Below are 16,908 nucleotides of genomic sequence, written 5' to 3'. Positions count from 1 at the left end.
AGAAAACTAGTCGAAGAAAAGAGTGATACAGCAGTTAAAGCAGCACGATCCCATCCGTTATAAACCAGGTGAGGCTGAGCGAAGGCAAACTCGTTCTCAATAATCTATGACTCTGTCTCTGCCCTCAGGGTTAATCCATCACTCACAGGGAGGTTAATGAAAGACGGCACATCAAGGAAGTCCGTCATCATGTGGATGGCTGATCAGGGTGGCAAGGACACTGGCAGGCTGGGATATTTTTGAAGGCAGGCCACATCCTGGCTGACTCATCATTTTCCCAGCAAATCCTAAGACATAGGAACCTTTTACACTGTGAGGCCATCTGCTTGGCCGCGTAGTTGAAAAGAGTGGGTGCAAACGCCCACCGAAGTGACCTTACGGAGCAACACGGCCAGATGGATCTCAGGGGAGGCATACTGACACCGGTGCACCTAAGATTAGTCGGCATCAGATTGCCGTGGTCGTTCGTATGACAGTTTGTGCGGTAAATATATTTGCAGAGGCTTGTCATTGCCTGCTGTCAGATTTGACCTTTGTGTCTTTCACTCGTAAGGTCAAAACAAATCACTTTCTTTGGATTCAGCTGTGATGCCACCAGCATTTGTCCCGTAGATGGTTAAACACCATGTTTTTAACCTCTTAATCTCTTTAGGGCTCAAAACTTCTATCTCTGATTGTATCTTTTCTAAGCTGTTTTTCTAACTAGCAGATTCAATTGAGTTTTTTTTTCAAGGTAGGAATTTAAGTGACCAAGTTACAGCAGTTCTGTCGAATGAACGAATGAAAGGATGATAGATAGATAGATAGATAGATAGATAGATAGATAGATAGATAGATAGATAGATGATAGATAGATAGATAGATAGATAGATAGATAGATAGATAGACAGATAGATAGATAGATAGATAGATAGATAGACAGATAGATAGATAGATAGATGATAGATAGATGATAGATAGATAGATAGATAGATAGATAGATAGATAGATAGATAGATGATAGATAGATAGATGATAGATAGATAGATAGATAGATAGATAGATAGATAGATAGATAGATAGATAGATAGATAGATAGATAGATAGATAGATAGATAGATAGATGGTAACAACATGGTACATGGCCAAAAGTGAAAATATGGTGCTATGCAACTGTGTTTTTGTGTTCTGTTTTTGTTTTGATGCTCGTAGTTACATGGAGTAGTTGTTCACAAGCGTACAAGTGTCGAGTTCAAAATAGCCTTACTTTATCGCTGGCAAATGGTTTTGCAAGTTGTTTCTGTTGGTTATAAGTAATGTGCACTTAAATTACTTTTTGTCATCTGTTTTCTAAATTATGTGGTGAGAAACTGCTCCAAACAATTAGTGACTCAGCGTCAATGATTCAGACTGAATCACGCCCCGATTCAGGTACTTTTGATAGGCCACTTCACCAATTCATGAAAAAAATGATTCCTCGTATGTTACGAGACTCTTGACTCTACGCGTGCTGGCGTTCCATGTAACATTTTTGCATATTTCAGCATCTTAGGAAACGGCTTCTAACGATTCATGAGTTCTATCCGAATGATTCATGAATCGCGAACCGATGCAGACCATTTTGTTAATACATCTGACTAGTTTCATTGAAAAGAAACAAATCAAAATAATGATTCATTCGATGGTTTGTCACAAAATTCATAACCTATAATTCATAACCTAAATAACCTAATCTTCGTTACAATAGTAAACATTACCTTTATCAGCGCTCATTTTTGTTTCCTGTGTTTTGAAGTAGTGAGAGACTGAACTTATGTGAGCTCTGTGTGAATGATTCATGAATCACGATTCAATCCAAACCGTTTCGCTAGTCTAACCAAATCATTCAAACAACTCAAACGAATGATTTCATCCAAAAATGTTTCCGTCAGAAAAGCTTATATATACACGGACTGACCTTAAAGGGATAGTTCACCCAAAAAATGAAAATTTGATGTCTATCTGCATACCCCCAGGGCATCCAAGATGTAGGTGACTTGTTTCTTCAGTAGAACACAACAAAGATTTTTAAAGGGATAGTTCACCCAAAAATGAAAATTTGATGTTTATCTGCTTACCCCCAGGGCATCCAAGATGTAGGTGAGTTTGTTTCTTCAGCAGAACAGAAACAAAGGTTTTTAACGAAAACCAGATTCATTTTGGGTGAACTATCTCTTTAAAATTTGCTAAAAATCTACATCACTGGCATACGATTTAGTTAAAGTAGCCATTCAGTTCAGCGCTCATTTTGTTCCCTGTGTTTATGTAATGTTTTAGCGAGCTCTGCCCTAATGTTTCATGAATCGTGAACCGATTGTTAAGACAAGTGATTCATTTACACATGTAAACTGTAAACTGAAAATACATTGATTGCTGTACTTGAAGTACTTTTGATGAGACGCTGGTTGCCAGGTTGATGCTCTTATTTGCCAGACTTTATTTGTAGCTAATTTTTTGTCTTTTCTAACACCCTTGTGAAAATGATCCTCATAAAGTGATTCAATTGCTCATTGCAGTGTTCTGCAATTCGTGTAATGGCCTTTGAAGAGGCTAAGATGAATCTGTTGGTGTCCACCCAAATACCCAACAGATGGATCCATTATCCTCCAGATTCTGAAGCTCAGGATCTTTCTTATTGCTCTATCACTTATCTTCTCGTTAAAGATGTTTGCTCGCCAGCTGTGACCTTGGGTCTCATTTTTAAAGGTGTTATCTAAAATTGAGCCAAACACAATACAAATGTTGGAGTCATCAAATTATGATTCATCTACATAATAGGCAATGTTTGCTAAATAATACTGGTGTTACTGGCACCTGAATGATTCATAGTGATTCAGCATGTACAACCAGTATTTAGGTTTACAGATTTGCTTTTCTGTTTCTCTTTTTCAAAAGTAAGTGGAAATCATTGACTGAATAGCTTCTCACCGACAGCTCTTGTTTTATTAACATATTTCTTTCAGGCCTTGACAGCATCCAGGCCCCTTGCTGTCTGTTTGTGTCTCTCTTGGCCAAGCAGCTTATGGTGTCTCCAGCTACAAGCGGTTGATTAATCATGGTGGTTTAGCATTTCAATATCTCCTGCTGAGAAAGCAGAAAAGTTGTGAGGAAAAGAGGAGACGACAGTGTTTCCATGCTGTATTGCTTAGCACGCTTCATTGCAGCTCTACAGAGGCATGTAAGATTTCAGACTGGTTTGGAAAAGTCTGACTTCCAGACCCTGTTTATCTTCCATTCCTTCTGAACCAGGTGAGCAACATCAACCTAACCAGCTACTTTGACCTTTCATGAATGTATCCGCCAAAAATATTTCAGTCATCTCTATCAGCTCTGTTCTGGCAGCTAGACTTTGACAAGATTGTCTATAAACTTTTTTATTTAAGGAATTTCAATATACAAAGAGAATATTTACATTAATAAGAATGGTAAGAGCTTACTAGATTTGCATCTCCTGGAGTGTCTCATGACACTCTCCAATAAGGCATCATATTAAAACAGTGTGTCCAATTTCTCAAAATATTAAAACAACAGAAGATTTTTCCATAATGGAATTTTACACTCACACTGAATTTTCAGCTTAGGCTAAACAAACAGCAAAAGCTTCACAGCAGCCGTAAGATACTTCACTGAAAGATACACCACCAGGGAACCAAACAGGATTTTCCACATGGGACCTAAAAGAGATTATTTTAGCATCTAGCTTATTCAGCACTCTCAAAATCGTTTTTAACCCTTAACTGCATGGAGGCGATCAATATGATATAGGCCCATAAATTATATACAGTTGAGGTCAAAAGTCCTTTATTTGTCCTGCCTGCTGTTCTTCAGAAAAATTCTTCAGGTCCCACAGTTTTCCAGCATTTTTGTGTATTTGAACCCTTTCCAACAATGACTGTATGATTTTGAGATCCATCTTTTCACACTGAGGACAACTGAGGGACTCAAATGCAACTATGACAGAAGGTTCAAACGCTCACTGATGTGCCAGAAGGAAAAAATGCATTAAGAGCTGGGGGTGAAAACTTTTGAACAGAATGAAAATGTGTAAAAAAATGTGTAAGAGCCAGGGGGTGAAAAACTTTCGAATTTGAAGATCAGGGTAAATTTAACTCATTTTGTCTTCTAGGAAAATATCTTTTGTATCTTTTGTCTGAAGGGCAGCATTTAATGAAAAATTATGATAATTAGACACAACAAGAAAAATGTACACATCTCTATGCTGTTCAAACGTTTTCACCCCCAGATCTTAATTAATGGTTTTTCCTTGGAGCATCAGTGAGCATTTAAACCTTCTGTAATAGTTGCATATGAGTCCCTCAATTGTCCTCAGTGTGAAAAGATGGATCTCAAAATCATAGAGTCATTGTTGGAAAGGGTTCAAATTCACAAAAAATGCTGAAAAAACTAAAGCATTTGTGAGACCTAAAGGATTTTTTTCTTTTGAAGAACAGCAGGCCTGTTCAGGACAAATAAGGGACAAAAAAACACAGCTGTGGCTCATTCAGGTAAGAACACAGTATTAGGAATCAAGGGGATTTAACTTTTGAACAGTGTTATTTTTATAAATTCAACTATTATTTTCTCTGGTAAAATATATGTAAACATATTTAATGTGAAATATATTATACAGGTAAGTCCTAAATAAAGAATAACATGCATTTTGTATGATCCTCTTATTTTGGTAAAATAATTAACATTTTGCAGATTCTGAAAGGGGGATGTAAACTTTTAACCTCACCTGTATATATCAAATATGTATTTTACTGATGAATGATTATTTGTATGAGTCTAAAGCCCATTTGTAGGTTTAAAACTGTTGTGATTCACAATAAATTGGTAGTTACCTGCCAAAATTGACATAAATATATGCATATAACTTTCTTCTTCAGTTCGGCATCTTTAAGGATGAATCATCAGGTCAGATCTTTGATAAGACTAAACATGTGTTTGCTAAAGAAAAGCTGTTGAAGAACATGCATAAGACAGCTTGGGAAAAGAAAAGGGAAAAAGCTGGAATAATTTGCATTGATGTTGGTGAATAAGAGTCAGTTTCCTATAAAAAATGACATGGTTTCAGGATTTCAGTAAGGCAATGTCTTGAGGCTGTCAACAGCAAAGCTAAACAAGACTGCTAAATGACCCAAAAGGTTGGAGGGAAGCACTCAGACAAAACCCAGCCAAGTTTGTGCAGTAATGTGAGGAGCTGGATGCCAGGATGACAGTTCAGAAATGGGTAGAGCTGACAGTGTATATAAAGTTAGCCAGCTTTTTGGACTGAGCAATCAAACAGGAACAAAAGTAAAGCTCAGAAGTAAAAAAAAGAAAGAAAAAAAAGGACCTTAGGGATGAAGTAAGCAGAGGCAAGTTGCAAAAACTCTGAATTTAAAGCCGAGCAATAAGCCTTTGAAAAAGAGTGGAGGACGAAGATCAAGAAAAAAGAAATCACAAAGTCAGAGACACACTGCACAAATCCAGTAGGAAGTTATTAGATAAAAAGAAATGGTAGGTTGACAAACTATAAAAGACCATAGACCTTGAGAAAATATATTGGGAGTTTTTTAAGGGGAGCAAGTCTGAAGGTCTACACCTGCATGATAAAGTACTTGGAAGTTTTAGTGGAAAGAGGCTTGACAGAAACACAGCTTTGATAAAATACTGCAAGTTCAGTCCCTCACACCTGTTCTGAGGGCAGCTGGAACTGCTTCGGTCGTTGCTTTGGTGTCTTGCTCCATCTTGTGGTTCAAATGATGTAGCCTAAAAGGGGTGAATTGAACCACAAGGCAATTTTTTATCTATTTAAATATTTAATTTTATCCACACTTGTGTAACAAATAACAAATGTGTTCAGAATATTATAAAATATATTCAGAAATTAATGATATAACTTGTATTCAAGAGAGCAAGAATCCTAAACATTTAACACAACATACAAGCAGTATATTTGCTTTACACTTGTACATAACCTGCATAATTACATTGAAAAACATGTTTTAAATGCATTTTCAATTTCTGCCCACATGGGTGCAGTTTTTTCTGTAGCATAATGACCAGCATTTTGTTTTAAATAGGCCTAAAACAAAATAATTTGTCAGTGCAAATATGTAACAATTTATTATTATAAATAAATTGGCTATATTTGGTTGTAATTATTTTTCATTCTCTATTATTGTCTGTGTCGCTGTGTCACGTGGTACGACATGCCTGCCAGATGCCCGTCTGATTCATTTTAAGGAATCGGTTCATTTCAGTGAAACATGATTCACCGATTCATTTGAACCAGCATGCTAACAATTATGTTAAAAACTATGATTTATCACTATGGTCAAGTAAGTTATCCATAGTGATTGTAGTAAATGAATGTGTTCCAGTTGTCGTCCTCATTTAGATCTTAACAGTAGCCAGAGGCTCTAATTTAGCAAGAAAAAGCAGGCTATATCTTTATGTTTTATCATATTAAAGTCTTTAAATCAACACATATTACTAAAATGTGCTTATTTTGATTCAGATGTCTTGATTTAAACACAATGATAAAATAGACTTACGTTTCTTATCCACCTTATTCTTCAGTACTGAAGTAAGCTTATAGGCGAGGCTTCCGTTTTTTTAATAAGGAGAAGAATAGGCTATAAATGTGCAGTAAACGGCCTATAGCTCTGAAACCCTATTGTAATTGTTAGAATGGTCACGGATCAGCCATCTCCATGTAAAACTTATTGTGCAGACCAAACCGTAAGTCGTAGAGGCCTGAAACTTGGAGGGATGGTAGTACTCACCGCTGACAACTTCACCAAGGCTTGGCCCAATCGGCCTGACGGGGCCTCTACAACGATCAAAAGTACAAATATCGCTTAACGCTCCTAAATCGCAGGCTCAAGTGTCTATGTCGTTGGAATGCTTGGCTCATGCCAGACAAAACAAATGCATCAGATTCCATCCGGCAAAATTTTCGAGTATTTTTGATTTTTTTGCAAAACCTACTTTTGCAAACTAGTCCTAGGGTTTTCATCCAATCGGAACCAAACCACAGTGAATCTCAATAATAAAAAAAAAAAAAACAAGACACAAAGACTCCAAAACTTTGAAAGGGGCAAGGACACGTTTAATAAAATGGCTATAACTCCTGAACAGAAATAGATATCTTCGCCAAACTCAAAACACTTAGAGCTCAATCTGAGGTCGCAGGACAAAAAACGTCGAGTTTGGCCACTTGGTGGTGCTATAAGAGGGAGAAAAACATAAAAATGGTTATACCTTTACAACCATTTGTCCTATCAACATGACAATCGCTGTGCACAAGCTTGGTCCAAAGGGTCACAATTGTCTACAAGGAAAACAAAAAATGTGTGTGTCTTAAAAAAACATTGGCGATGAAGTTTGAGCACCTATTAGACATGGTTAACAGAGGCCAATCAGAACAACTCGGTGGGCCTGTTTAATGCATGGCCCCGAAGGTCTGTGAGAAACTAAAAAAAAAAAAAAGGCCACTGGGGCCGATATGGTGTTTTTTTAAGTGCGTACACGATTGTGCACTGCGCGTTTTTTCCGCACGCGATATTCATATCATATGACAGAACTCCTCATTCCGGACAACTTTGCCTCTAGAACCACTGCTGTGAATCAAATTGTTTGTTAAATGATTGAGAAGATGTAAAAAACTTACTAGGTTTTTCACTAAATCTGGAAAAAACACTGTGGTACAATTCTCTGGACTCTCTAGGTCAATTATTATCAAAAAATGTTGACATTTACCCTTTAGGAAGGTATAATGGGGGCCTGTCCGAATTTACCCAAAATCCTATAAAACCTAAAGGAAAACTCAAAACCTGGTAAGCACATGCGACAGGTGATTCTAAACAAGCATGCAAAGTTTTAAGGAGATCGGACCACAACTGGCACTACAAAAGTCATAAACGTCAAAACATATTTGCCATCCCTGCTGAAAAACAAACAAACAAACAGCTAAAACCAGCCTAGGCTGGTTGGTTGGTCGTAGCTGGTTTAAGCTGGAAGTAGCTGGTTTTAGCTGGTCTCCCAGCCTGGTCAGGCTGGTTTTAGCTGGTGGTTTCCCAGCCTGACCAGCTTAGACCAGCCTGGCCAGGCTAGGAAAGTGCCCAAAACCCCTCTAAAACCAGCCTGCTGACCAGCTATGACCAGCTAAAACCAGCCAACCAGCCTAGGCTCACCAGGGATGATACATTACCTGTATTTGCAAAAAATACTTTTTTCATATGCGCTTAAATACCTTAAAGCTTGAACCCAGTAATCACTATCTATCTATCTTTTTTTCAAATTCTGCTTTTAAAGACTTTCTTCTAAGATTACCACTTTCAATTATTATGAAACTGTTAAAACACAAAGTAAACATAATATTTTGGTAACATACATGCATAGATTAAACACAGAACATACGCACGTAAACCCTGATTCAAACAAACAAAACGCGCTCACTAACACACCACAGCAAAGTGATTCAAAAAAGATTCACGAATCAGTTCGGATGAATCAAAGGAACCGGCTCGTATGCATGATTCGCGAATCAGACAACACTAGCTGACTTCCTGTAACACCGCCTCAAACAAAACAAGCAACTTTCCATACAAGCTAGAGAACAGGCCGCTGGGAAGATAATCTACCAGAGTGGACATATACACAACTTTTATGTTAACCACCCGTCTATAATCGAGAGATTGTGTGTTTTAATACAAATACTGAGGCTGTGAGCTGGTAATTACAGCTATGATGGCGTCCAGCTACAGCGCGAAGGAGGAAGACGGTCATCATTCCGGATCCGCGGGGCTCGGCGGAACCGCCATCCGGACTAGAAAGCCTGACAACACCGCCTTTAAACAGCAGCGGCTACCGGCCTGGCAGCCCATCCTGACAGCGGGGACCGTACTACCAGCGTTCTTCGTCATCGGCCTCATCTTCATCCCCATAGGAATCGGCCTCTACGTGACATCCAACAACATCAGGGAGTTCGAGGTTTGAGCCTGTTGCGCTTGTGTTTGGTGTCATTTTACTAACAAATACACAGCGAATAGACGTCTGCTGTTTGCTAGGACTGTCTTGACATGTTCATCTGTGTTATGTAACCGTGTGTGTGTTTCTCTGGTTTACAGATTGATTACACCGGGACTGACATGTCCAGTCCGTGTTTCAACTGCTCTCAAAGCTTCAGCTGGAACAACACAACTCCATGCAAATGTGTCATTTTTTTCTCTCTAGAACAGCCTTTCGAAGTGAGTGTGTGTGATTTGACAATTATGTCGCATTCCTGCTAAAGGACAGTTCAGCTAAAGTAAATAATCTGCCATTTACTCACACGCGTGATGCTCCAAATCCACGTGATTTAACCCTATAAAGCCTGGCGTTTAACAAAATAGACAGAAAAATCATTTTTATTTATTAATTTTTTAAATCTAGCAGTTGATTAAATCTTTATAGGAAAGTTATTTTAAAAAGTCATATGTGATGCATAGGCTTTTATGGAGCTTTATGGATATTCTTTGTGTTTTTGTTGTTCATTATTTAAAAAAACATTATAGCACCTTAGTACTTTTTGTTAGTAGTTTCATCTACTCCCTTAACAGACTATGAGGAAACGGTAGACCTAACTAAAACTTTGACTTTCCTGAATAGTAGCATCTGACACTTTACAGCACATATTATAAATCCAAATGTTCCCAGTTTAGTTTTAGAAAGAATGTTTGACTGGAGATTATGGATTTTCATAGCAGTGCCAGTTTACTACTCTAACTTTCTGTCCCCAGAGTAATGTCTTCATGTACTATGGGCTCTCAAATTTCTATCAAAACCATCGGCGGTATGTGAAGTCTAGGGATGACAGCCAACTTAATGGAGATGAGCGCTCACTTAAGGTACTGCATATCTATCTATCTATCTATCTATCTATCTATCTATCTATCTATCTTTTGTTCATTAATTTGTTTTACGTATCTATCTATTTGTCTCTGTCATTTGCTCATTTATTCATTCATTGTTTCATCTATGTATATCTATCTATTTGTCTGTCTGTCAGATGTTTGTTCATTTGTTGTTTCATCTATCTGTCTGTCTGAAGAAACAAAACAAATGAATGAATGAACAACTAGCATTGTTTGTCTGTATCTTTCTACCTGTCTGTCAATTGTTTGTTTGTTCATTTATTGTTTCTGCTATCTATCTGTCTGTCAATTTTTGTTCATTTGTTGTTTTATGTGTTTCTGTGTCTTTCTACCTGTCTGTCAAATGTTTGTTTGTTTGTTTGTTCATTTATATAAACAATGCTAGTTGTTCATTCTATTCTGATAGCTATTATGGGTAAGTGTGGCCATGTACAGTAGGCAGTCAACCATGTATCGCTTCCCTGAATGATAAAAAGTATAGATCTGTATCTATACAGTGTTATTAATACATTATTGATATTTCAGCAGATAGATAGACAGATAGACAGACAGACAGATAGATACTTTTGATGGAACATATTAATAAAAGATGTATAGTATGATAGAACAAATGATACATCAACAGACAATAGAATGATGAATGGATGACAGATAGATAGGTAGATAGACAGAGATAAATAGATGATAGAAGAAACAACAAATGAACAAAAAAAAAATTGACAAATACAGATATATAAATCAATGAATGAACGAACAAACAAGCAATTGACAGATGAAACAAAGAATGAACAAACAATTGACAGATAGATAAAACAATAAACTGATAGAAGAAACGAATGAACATACAAACAATTGACAGACAGATGACATACTGAATGAATGAACAATTGACAGACAGATAGATGAAACAAATAAACAATCAATTGACAGGCAGACAGAAGAAACAACGAATGAACAAACAATTGACAGACAGAAGAAACAACAAATGAACGAACAAACAATTGACAGACAGACGAAAAATGGATGAACGAACGAACAAACAATTGACAGACAGAAGAAAGAACGAATGAACAAACAAACATTTGACAGATTAAACAAAAAATGAATGAACGAACAAACAAACAATTGACAGACAGAAGAAACGTTGACTTAATAAACAAACAAACAACTGACAGACAGAAGAAACAACAAATGAACGAACAAACAATTGACAGACAGACGAAAAAATGGATGAACGAACGAACAAACAATTGACAGACTGAAGAAACAATGAATGAACAAACAAACATTTGAAACAAATGAACAAATAAACAATTGACAGACAGATGAAACACTGAATGAGTGAACAAACAATTGACAGACAGATAGATGAAACAACAAATAAACAAACAATTGACAGACAGACAGAAGAAACAACGAATGAACAAACAATTGACAGAAGAAACAATAAATTAATAAACAAACATTTGACACAGAAGAAACAATGAATGAATGAACAAATATTTGACAGACAGATGAAACAAATAAACTAACAAACCATTCACAGACTGACAGAAGAAACACCAAATGAATGAACAAACATTTGACAGACAGATGAAACAAAAAATGAATGAACGAACAAACACACAATTGACAGACAGACAGAAGAAACGATGAATTAATAAACAAACAAACAACTGACAGACAGACAAAACAAAAAAGGAACAAACAACTGACAGATAAACAGACAGATGAAACAACAAATGAATGAACAAACAACTGACCGACAGACAAACATTTGACAGACTATCAGAATAGCAAACCTGAAAGACAGAGTATCTATAAGTCTATCAGTAACCCTGAAAAAGACAGGCATAGTATCTATTTATATTTATTGACAGCTGTAGTGTTAATGGTGAAGCAAATAGAGACTAAATATTGCAGCTGATTTTGTGCTCAGCTGTCAGACGTGTTTGACAGCATAGTATGCTCCACCAGCGCAAACACATGTCAACACAACGTCAACAACTGCTGTATGACAGCATGGTTTGGCAACATGGATTTCGAAACATCTCGACACCTTTTATAGTGGAGCCCTGTCAATCACCAACAGTCATTGTCACATTTAATGAACTTTAAACTGAGTGACATTGCAATAGTTGTCACCTGTGTTTTTTTTAACAGGTCTGCTGCTTCCTGACTGCAAGAAGTACTTAATTCTTTATTTGATGCTTTACAATTGTGTTATAGAATGTAGTTCAAAGCCTTTCATTGTATATTTCAGGAACCAAGCAAAGAATGTGAGCCATACCGCACTAATGAAAACAAGCCTATAGCCCCATGTGGAGCCATTGCTAACAGCATGTTTAATGGTAAAACCTGGATCTGAGTACTTACCACCATAAGATTGTTTTTTCAAGAGTTTTAATATTGCTTGTCTCTTTCACTCTTTGCTTCAGACACATTGAACTTGTTTTACATTGATCTCAATGGAACAAAAACACAAATTCCGTTGATCAAAAAAGGGATCGCGTGGTGGACGGACAAACATGTGAAGTTCAGGAACCCTGGCAGTAACCCGAATCTTACTGCGGTTTTTATAGGTAGAATACATCTATTTATAATTCTCTATACAGTGTGGAAAAATGATTTGATCCCCTGCTGATTTTGTATGTTTGCCCACTGACAAAGAAATGATCAGTCTATCATTGTAATGGTAGGTTTATATTAACAGTGAGAGACAGAATAACAACAAAAAAAATCCAGAAAAACACGTTTCTAAAAAGTTATAAATTGATTTGCATTTTATTGAGTGAAATAATTATTTGACCCCTTCGTAAAACATGACTTAGTACCTGATGGCAAAACCCTGGTTGGCAATCACAGAGATCAGATGTTTCTTGTAGTTGGCCACCAGGTTTGCACACATCTCAGGAGGGATTTTGTCCCACTCCTCTTTGCAATCCTCTCCAAGTCATTAAGGTTTCGATGCTGATGTTTGGCAATTCAAACCTTCAGCTCCCTCCACAGATTTTCTGTTGGATTAAGGTCTGGAGACTGGCTAGGCCACTCCAGGACCTTAATGTGCTTCTTCTTGAGCCATTTCTTCAATACCTTGGTGGTATGTTTTGGGTCATTGTCATGCTGGAATACCCATTCACGACCCATTTTCAGTGCCCTGGGTTCGTCCCTTTGATGCAGTTTAGCTGTCCTGTCCCCTTAGCAGAAAAACACCCCCAAAGCAGTGAGGAGAAAATGTTTGACAGTGAGGATGGTGCTCTTTAGGGTCAATTTTGGTCTCATCTGACCACAACACTTTCACCCAGTATTGCTCTGAATCATTTATGTTCATTGGCAAACTTCAGAAGGGCCTGTACATGTGCTTTCTTGAGCAAGGGGACCTTGCGGGCGCTGCAGGATTTCAGTCCTTCACTGCATAGTGTGTTACCAATTGTTTTCTTGATGACTATGGTCCCAGCTGCCTTGAGATCATTGACAAGATCCTCCTGTGTAGTTCTGGGCTGGTTCCTCACCGTTCTCATGACAATTGGAACTCCACAAGGTGAGATCTTGCATGGAGCTCCATACCGAGGGAGATTAACAGTTATTTTGTGTTTCTTCCATTTGCGAATAATAGCACCAACTGTTGTCACCTTCTTACCAAGCTGCTTGGCGACGGTCTTGTAGCCCATTCCAGTCTTGTGTAGGTCTACAATCTTGTCCCTGACATCCTTGGACAGCTCTTTGGTCTTGGCCATGATGGAGAGTTTGGAATCTGATTGAGTGGTTGCTTCTGTGAACAGGTGTCTTTTATACAGGTAACAAACTGAGATTAGGAGCACCCCCTTTAAAGGTTGTATCAGCGATTTCTAGCCTAAAACATAAAGTGTCAATTTCAGCTGACCTTTCTTCACGATCCGCTCGCTGCCTGCCCCATAAATTGTCTGTGAAAAAACCGCGTCACTCTGGTCAGCCTAGGGTCCGAGATATGCCAAAAAAACAATCGGCGCTACCAACTATTCCACAGATAAACAAACAGTGTTCCAACCAATCAGCGTCAGGGGTTTGGTGTTGTGGACTTTCCTACTGGTGCAGGGATGTGAGGGAGGCGGAGCGAAAGTCCTTCACTCATTAAAATGCAAATCAATTTATAACTTTTTTGAAATGCTTTTTTCTGCATTTGTTGTTATTCTGTCTCTCACTGTTCAAATAAACCTACCATTAAAATTATAGACTGATCTTTTTACAAAATCAGCAGGGGATCAAATCATTTATTCTCCTCACTGTATATACTGTGGTTTTCAGTATCTTTGACTAAAACACTCCTCATCTTCCAGACACAGCGAAGCCAGTCAATTGGCGCAAGCCTGTTTACGAGCTAGACGCTGACCCAGAAAACAACGGCTTCATAAATGAGGATTTCATCGTGTGGATGCGCACAGCTGCTCTCCCTACTTTCAGAAAGCTCTACCGCATCATTCAGAAGAAAAACAACCTGATACCAACACTTCCCAGAGGCAACTACAGCCTGGAGGTCACCTACAGTATCCTTGCATTGCATACCTTTAAAACAAAAAGCTCTGCAGAGAGCAATAGTTAACAGTGTGAAAAGTGCTTTTGAATTGATATTTTTCCCTTAACCAGTTGTCCCTCAGACTACCCTGTGCGCAGCTTTGAGGGCCGTAAACGTATGATTCTCAGCACCATCTCCTGGATGGGAGGGAAAAACCCCTTCCTGGGCATCGCCTACATAACCGTGGGCTCCATCTGCTTCTTCCTCGGCGTGGTTCTCCTGTTCATTCATCACAAATACGGAAACCGCAACAACAGCTCTGATATTCCCAATTAAGCCTGTCGAGTGCATGGGCTCTGTCAGGCACAGGGTTTGCATCTGTGCATTTGAATAGCATGCTTCGATTGGCGTTTTAAAGGTGCAAGAGCATTTGACCACTTGATGTTCTGTTTATTTATTATTCAAGATGTCCACTTAAGTCTTATTTTTTAATTTGTACTTTTTCTGATGATGGTTGATTGTTCATTTCAAGCATGTTTGACTATTGATATGCACAAATGTCTGAGGCTGAGGTTAGTGTGATATTCCAAAGTACATCCAGGATAAAGACCAAGTTGTATAAAGTACAGTGAACAAATGTATATTTGTATTTCATAGAAATGGTTTTACTTTTGGCCTAAACATTGACTACTTTTAACAGTTTAATGTACAAATAATTTCACTTCTTTTCGAGGTTCATAAAGGTAAATGCTGTGGCTCTGTTTACTTCCAAACTTTTTTGTAGTGCCAGATTATGGTAGTGATCTGTTACAACTACCACTAAACTGTAAGGATTGTTAAAGTCTTCTTGTTTTCTGGAGATGCTTGTGCAATTTAAAGAAGCTTTGCTGTGTGTAATTCATGGCTTGCAAGGACCAAACGATTCGTTCTGTGTCTATTTAATTGAAACTGTCTTGGGCTCATTTTGGCTGTCAAGTCTTTTTGTAAGTGTTTAAGCATGTCTGCCTCTTAACAAATAAGCACTTTAGAATGTGACAAGCCATACATTTTTGGCCAGTTTTTAGGAGTGTGTGTTTTGCTGCTGGGTGAATAAAATGTCTAATTGCTGAACGTATTGAGAATTTCTCATTAATGTGTGTTGTAGTATCCTTTACATTCATCAGGAGCAGGAGAAAGAGAAGAAATTGTTGAATAAAGACATACTTTTTGTGTGGAAAGAAAACAAAAATAATTCTCATTGCTTTACAACATTATGGTAGAACTACTTTTGTCACATGGACCATTTTATCGATGTCCTTACCACCTTTTTGGGTCTTGAACGTCTTCATAATTTTTTTCTTGCAATGTGGAATATAAATTCGCACATCTGACTCTTTCTCAGAATTGCATGATATAAACTCACAATTCAGAGAAAAAAAGTCCCAATTGCGAGATATAAACTCGTAATTCGCAGAAAAAGTCACACAGAATATAAAATTGCAATTCTAAGAAAAAAGTCACAATTGCGAGATATACTCACAATTCTAAGGAAAAAAAGTCACAATTGTGGAATATAAAATTGCAATTCTGAGAAAAAAGTATTAATTGTGAGGTAAACTTGTAATTCTGAGGGGAAAAAAATCACAATTGCAAGATATAAACTCGCAATTCGGGAAAAAAGGCACAACTGAGAGATATAAACTTGTAATTCTGAGAAAAAAATCTTAATTGTGAGATAAACTTGCAATTCTGAGAAAAAAATCACAATTGCAAGATGTAAACTTGCAATTCTGAAAAAAAGGCACAATTGTGAGATAAAAACTTGCAATTCTGAGAAGAATTGTGAGTTATAAACTTGTAATTCTGAGAAAAAAAAATCTTAATTGTGAGATAAACTTGCAATTCTGAGAAAAAAAATCACAATTGTGATATATACTTGCAATTCTGAGAAAAGAAAATTCATGTGGAATATAAAGTTGCAGTTCTAAGAAAAAAGTCACAAGTGCTAGATAAACTCGCAATTCTGAGGAAAAAAGTCACAATTGTGGAATATAAAATCGCAAACCTGAGAAAATAGTCAGAATTGTGAGATATAAACTTGCAATTCTGGGGAAAAAAGTCTCATTTGTGAGATAAACTTGCAATTCTGAAAAAAAAAGTCACAATTGTGAGATATATCCAAAATATCTGAATTTGTGTTCTGAAGATGAACAAAGGTCTTACAGGTTTGTAAAGACGTGGGTGAGTAATGAATTTTTATTTTTGGGTGAACTGTCCCTTTAAGAAAACATGTGATGACTTTTTCTCAGAATTGCATGATACAATTCTGATCAATTCTGAGAAAAAAAGTCACAATTGCAAGATATAAACTTGCAATTCTGAGAAAAAAAGTTATGCAAAATATAAAATCACAATTCTAAGAAAAGTGCGAGATAAACTCAGTTCTGAGGGGAAAAAAGGCACAATTGCAGAATATAAAATCGCAATTCTGAGAAAAAAAGTCAAAATTGCAAG

The 16,908-nt window shown here is 37.3% G+C and overlaps 1 protein-coding gene and 1 long non-coding RNA gene across 2 annotated transcripts in view; one reads left to right on the top strand and one right to left on the bottom strand.

The window, feature by feature from the left end:
• Window positions 1-16,908, bottom strand: part of LOC141348615 (uncharacterized) — a 52,637-nt gene that overhangs the window by 11,845 nt on the left and 23,884 nt on the right. The window lies entirely within an intron of this gene.
• LOC141283394 (cell cycle control protein 50A-like) lies at window positions 8,550-15,525 on the top strand. Its single transcript, XM_073816679.1, has 7 exons — window positions 8,550-9,000; window positions 9,138-9,257; window positions 9,789-9,896; window positions 12,187-12,274; window positions 12,362-12,505; window positions 14,240-14,446; window positions 14,558-15,525. The coding sequence occupies exons 1-7, from the start codon at window positions 8,755-8,757 to the stop codon at window positions 14,749-14,751; spliced, it is 1,107 nt and encodes a 368-aa protein (XP_073672780.1). The 5' UTR covers window positions 8,550-8,754; the 3' UTR covers window positions 14,752-15,525.

The sequence above is a fragment of the Garra rufa genome, chromosome 13 (genome assembly GCF_049309525.1).
Source record: "Garra rufa chromosome 13, GarRuf1.0, whole genome shotgun sequence".
NCBI lineage: Eukaryota > Metazoa > Chordata > Actinopteri > Cypriniformes > Cyprinidae > Garra > Garra rufa.
Note: the sequence above shows the minus strand (reverse complement) of the source record. Positions and strands in the feature narration are given on the sequence as shown.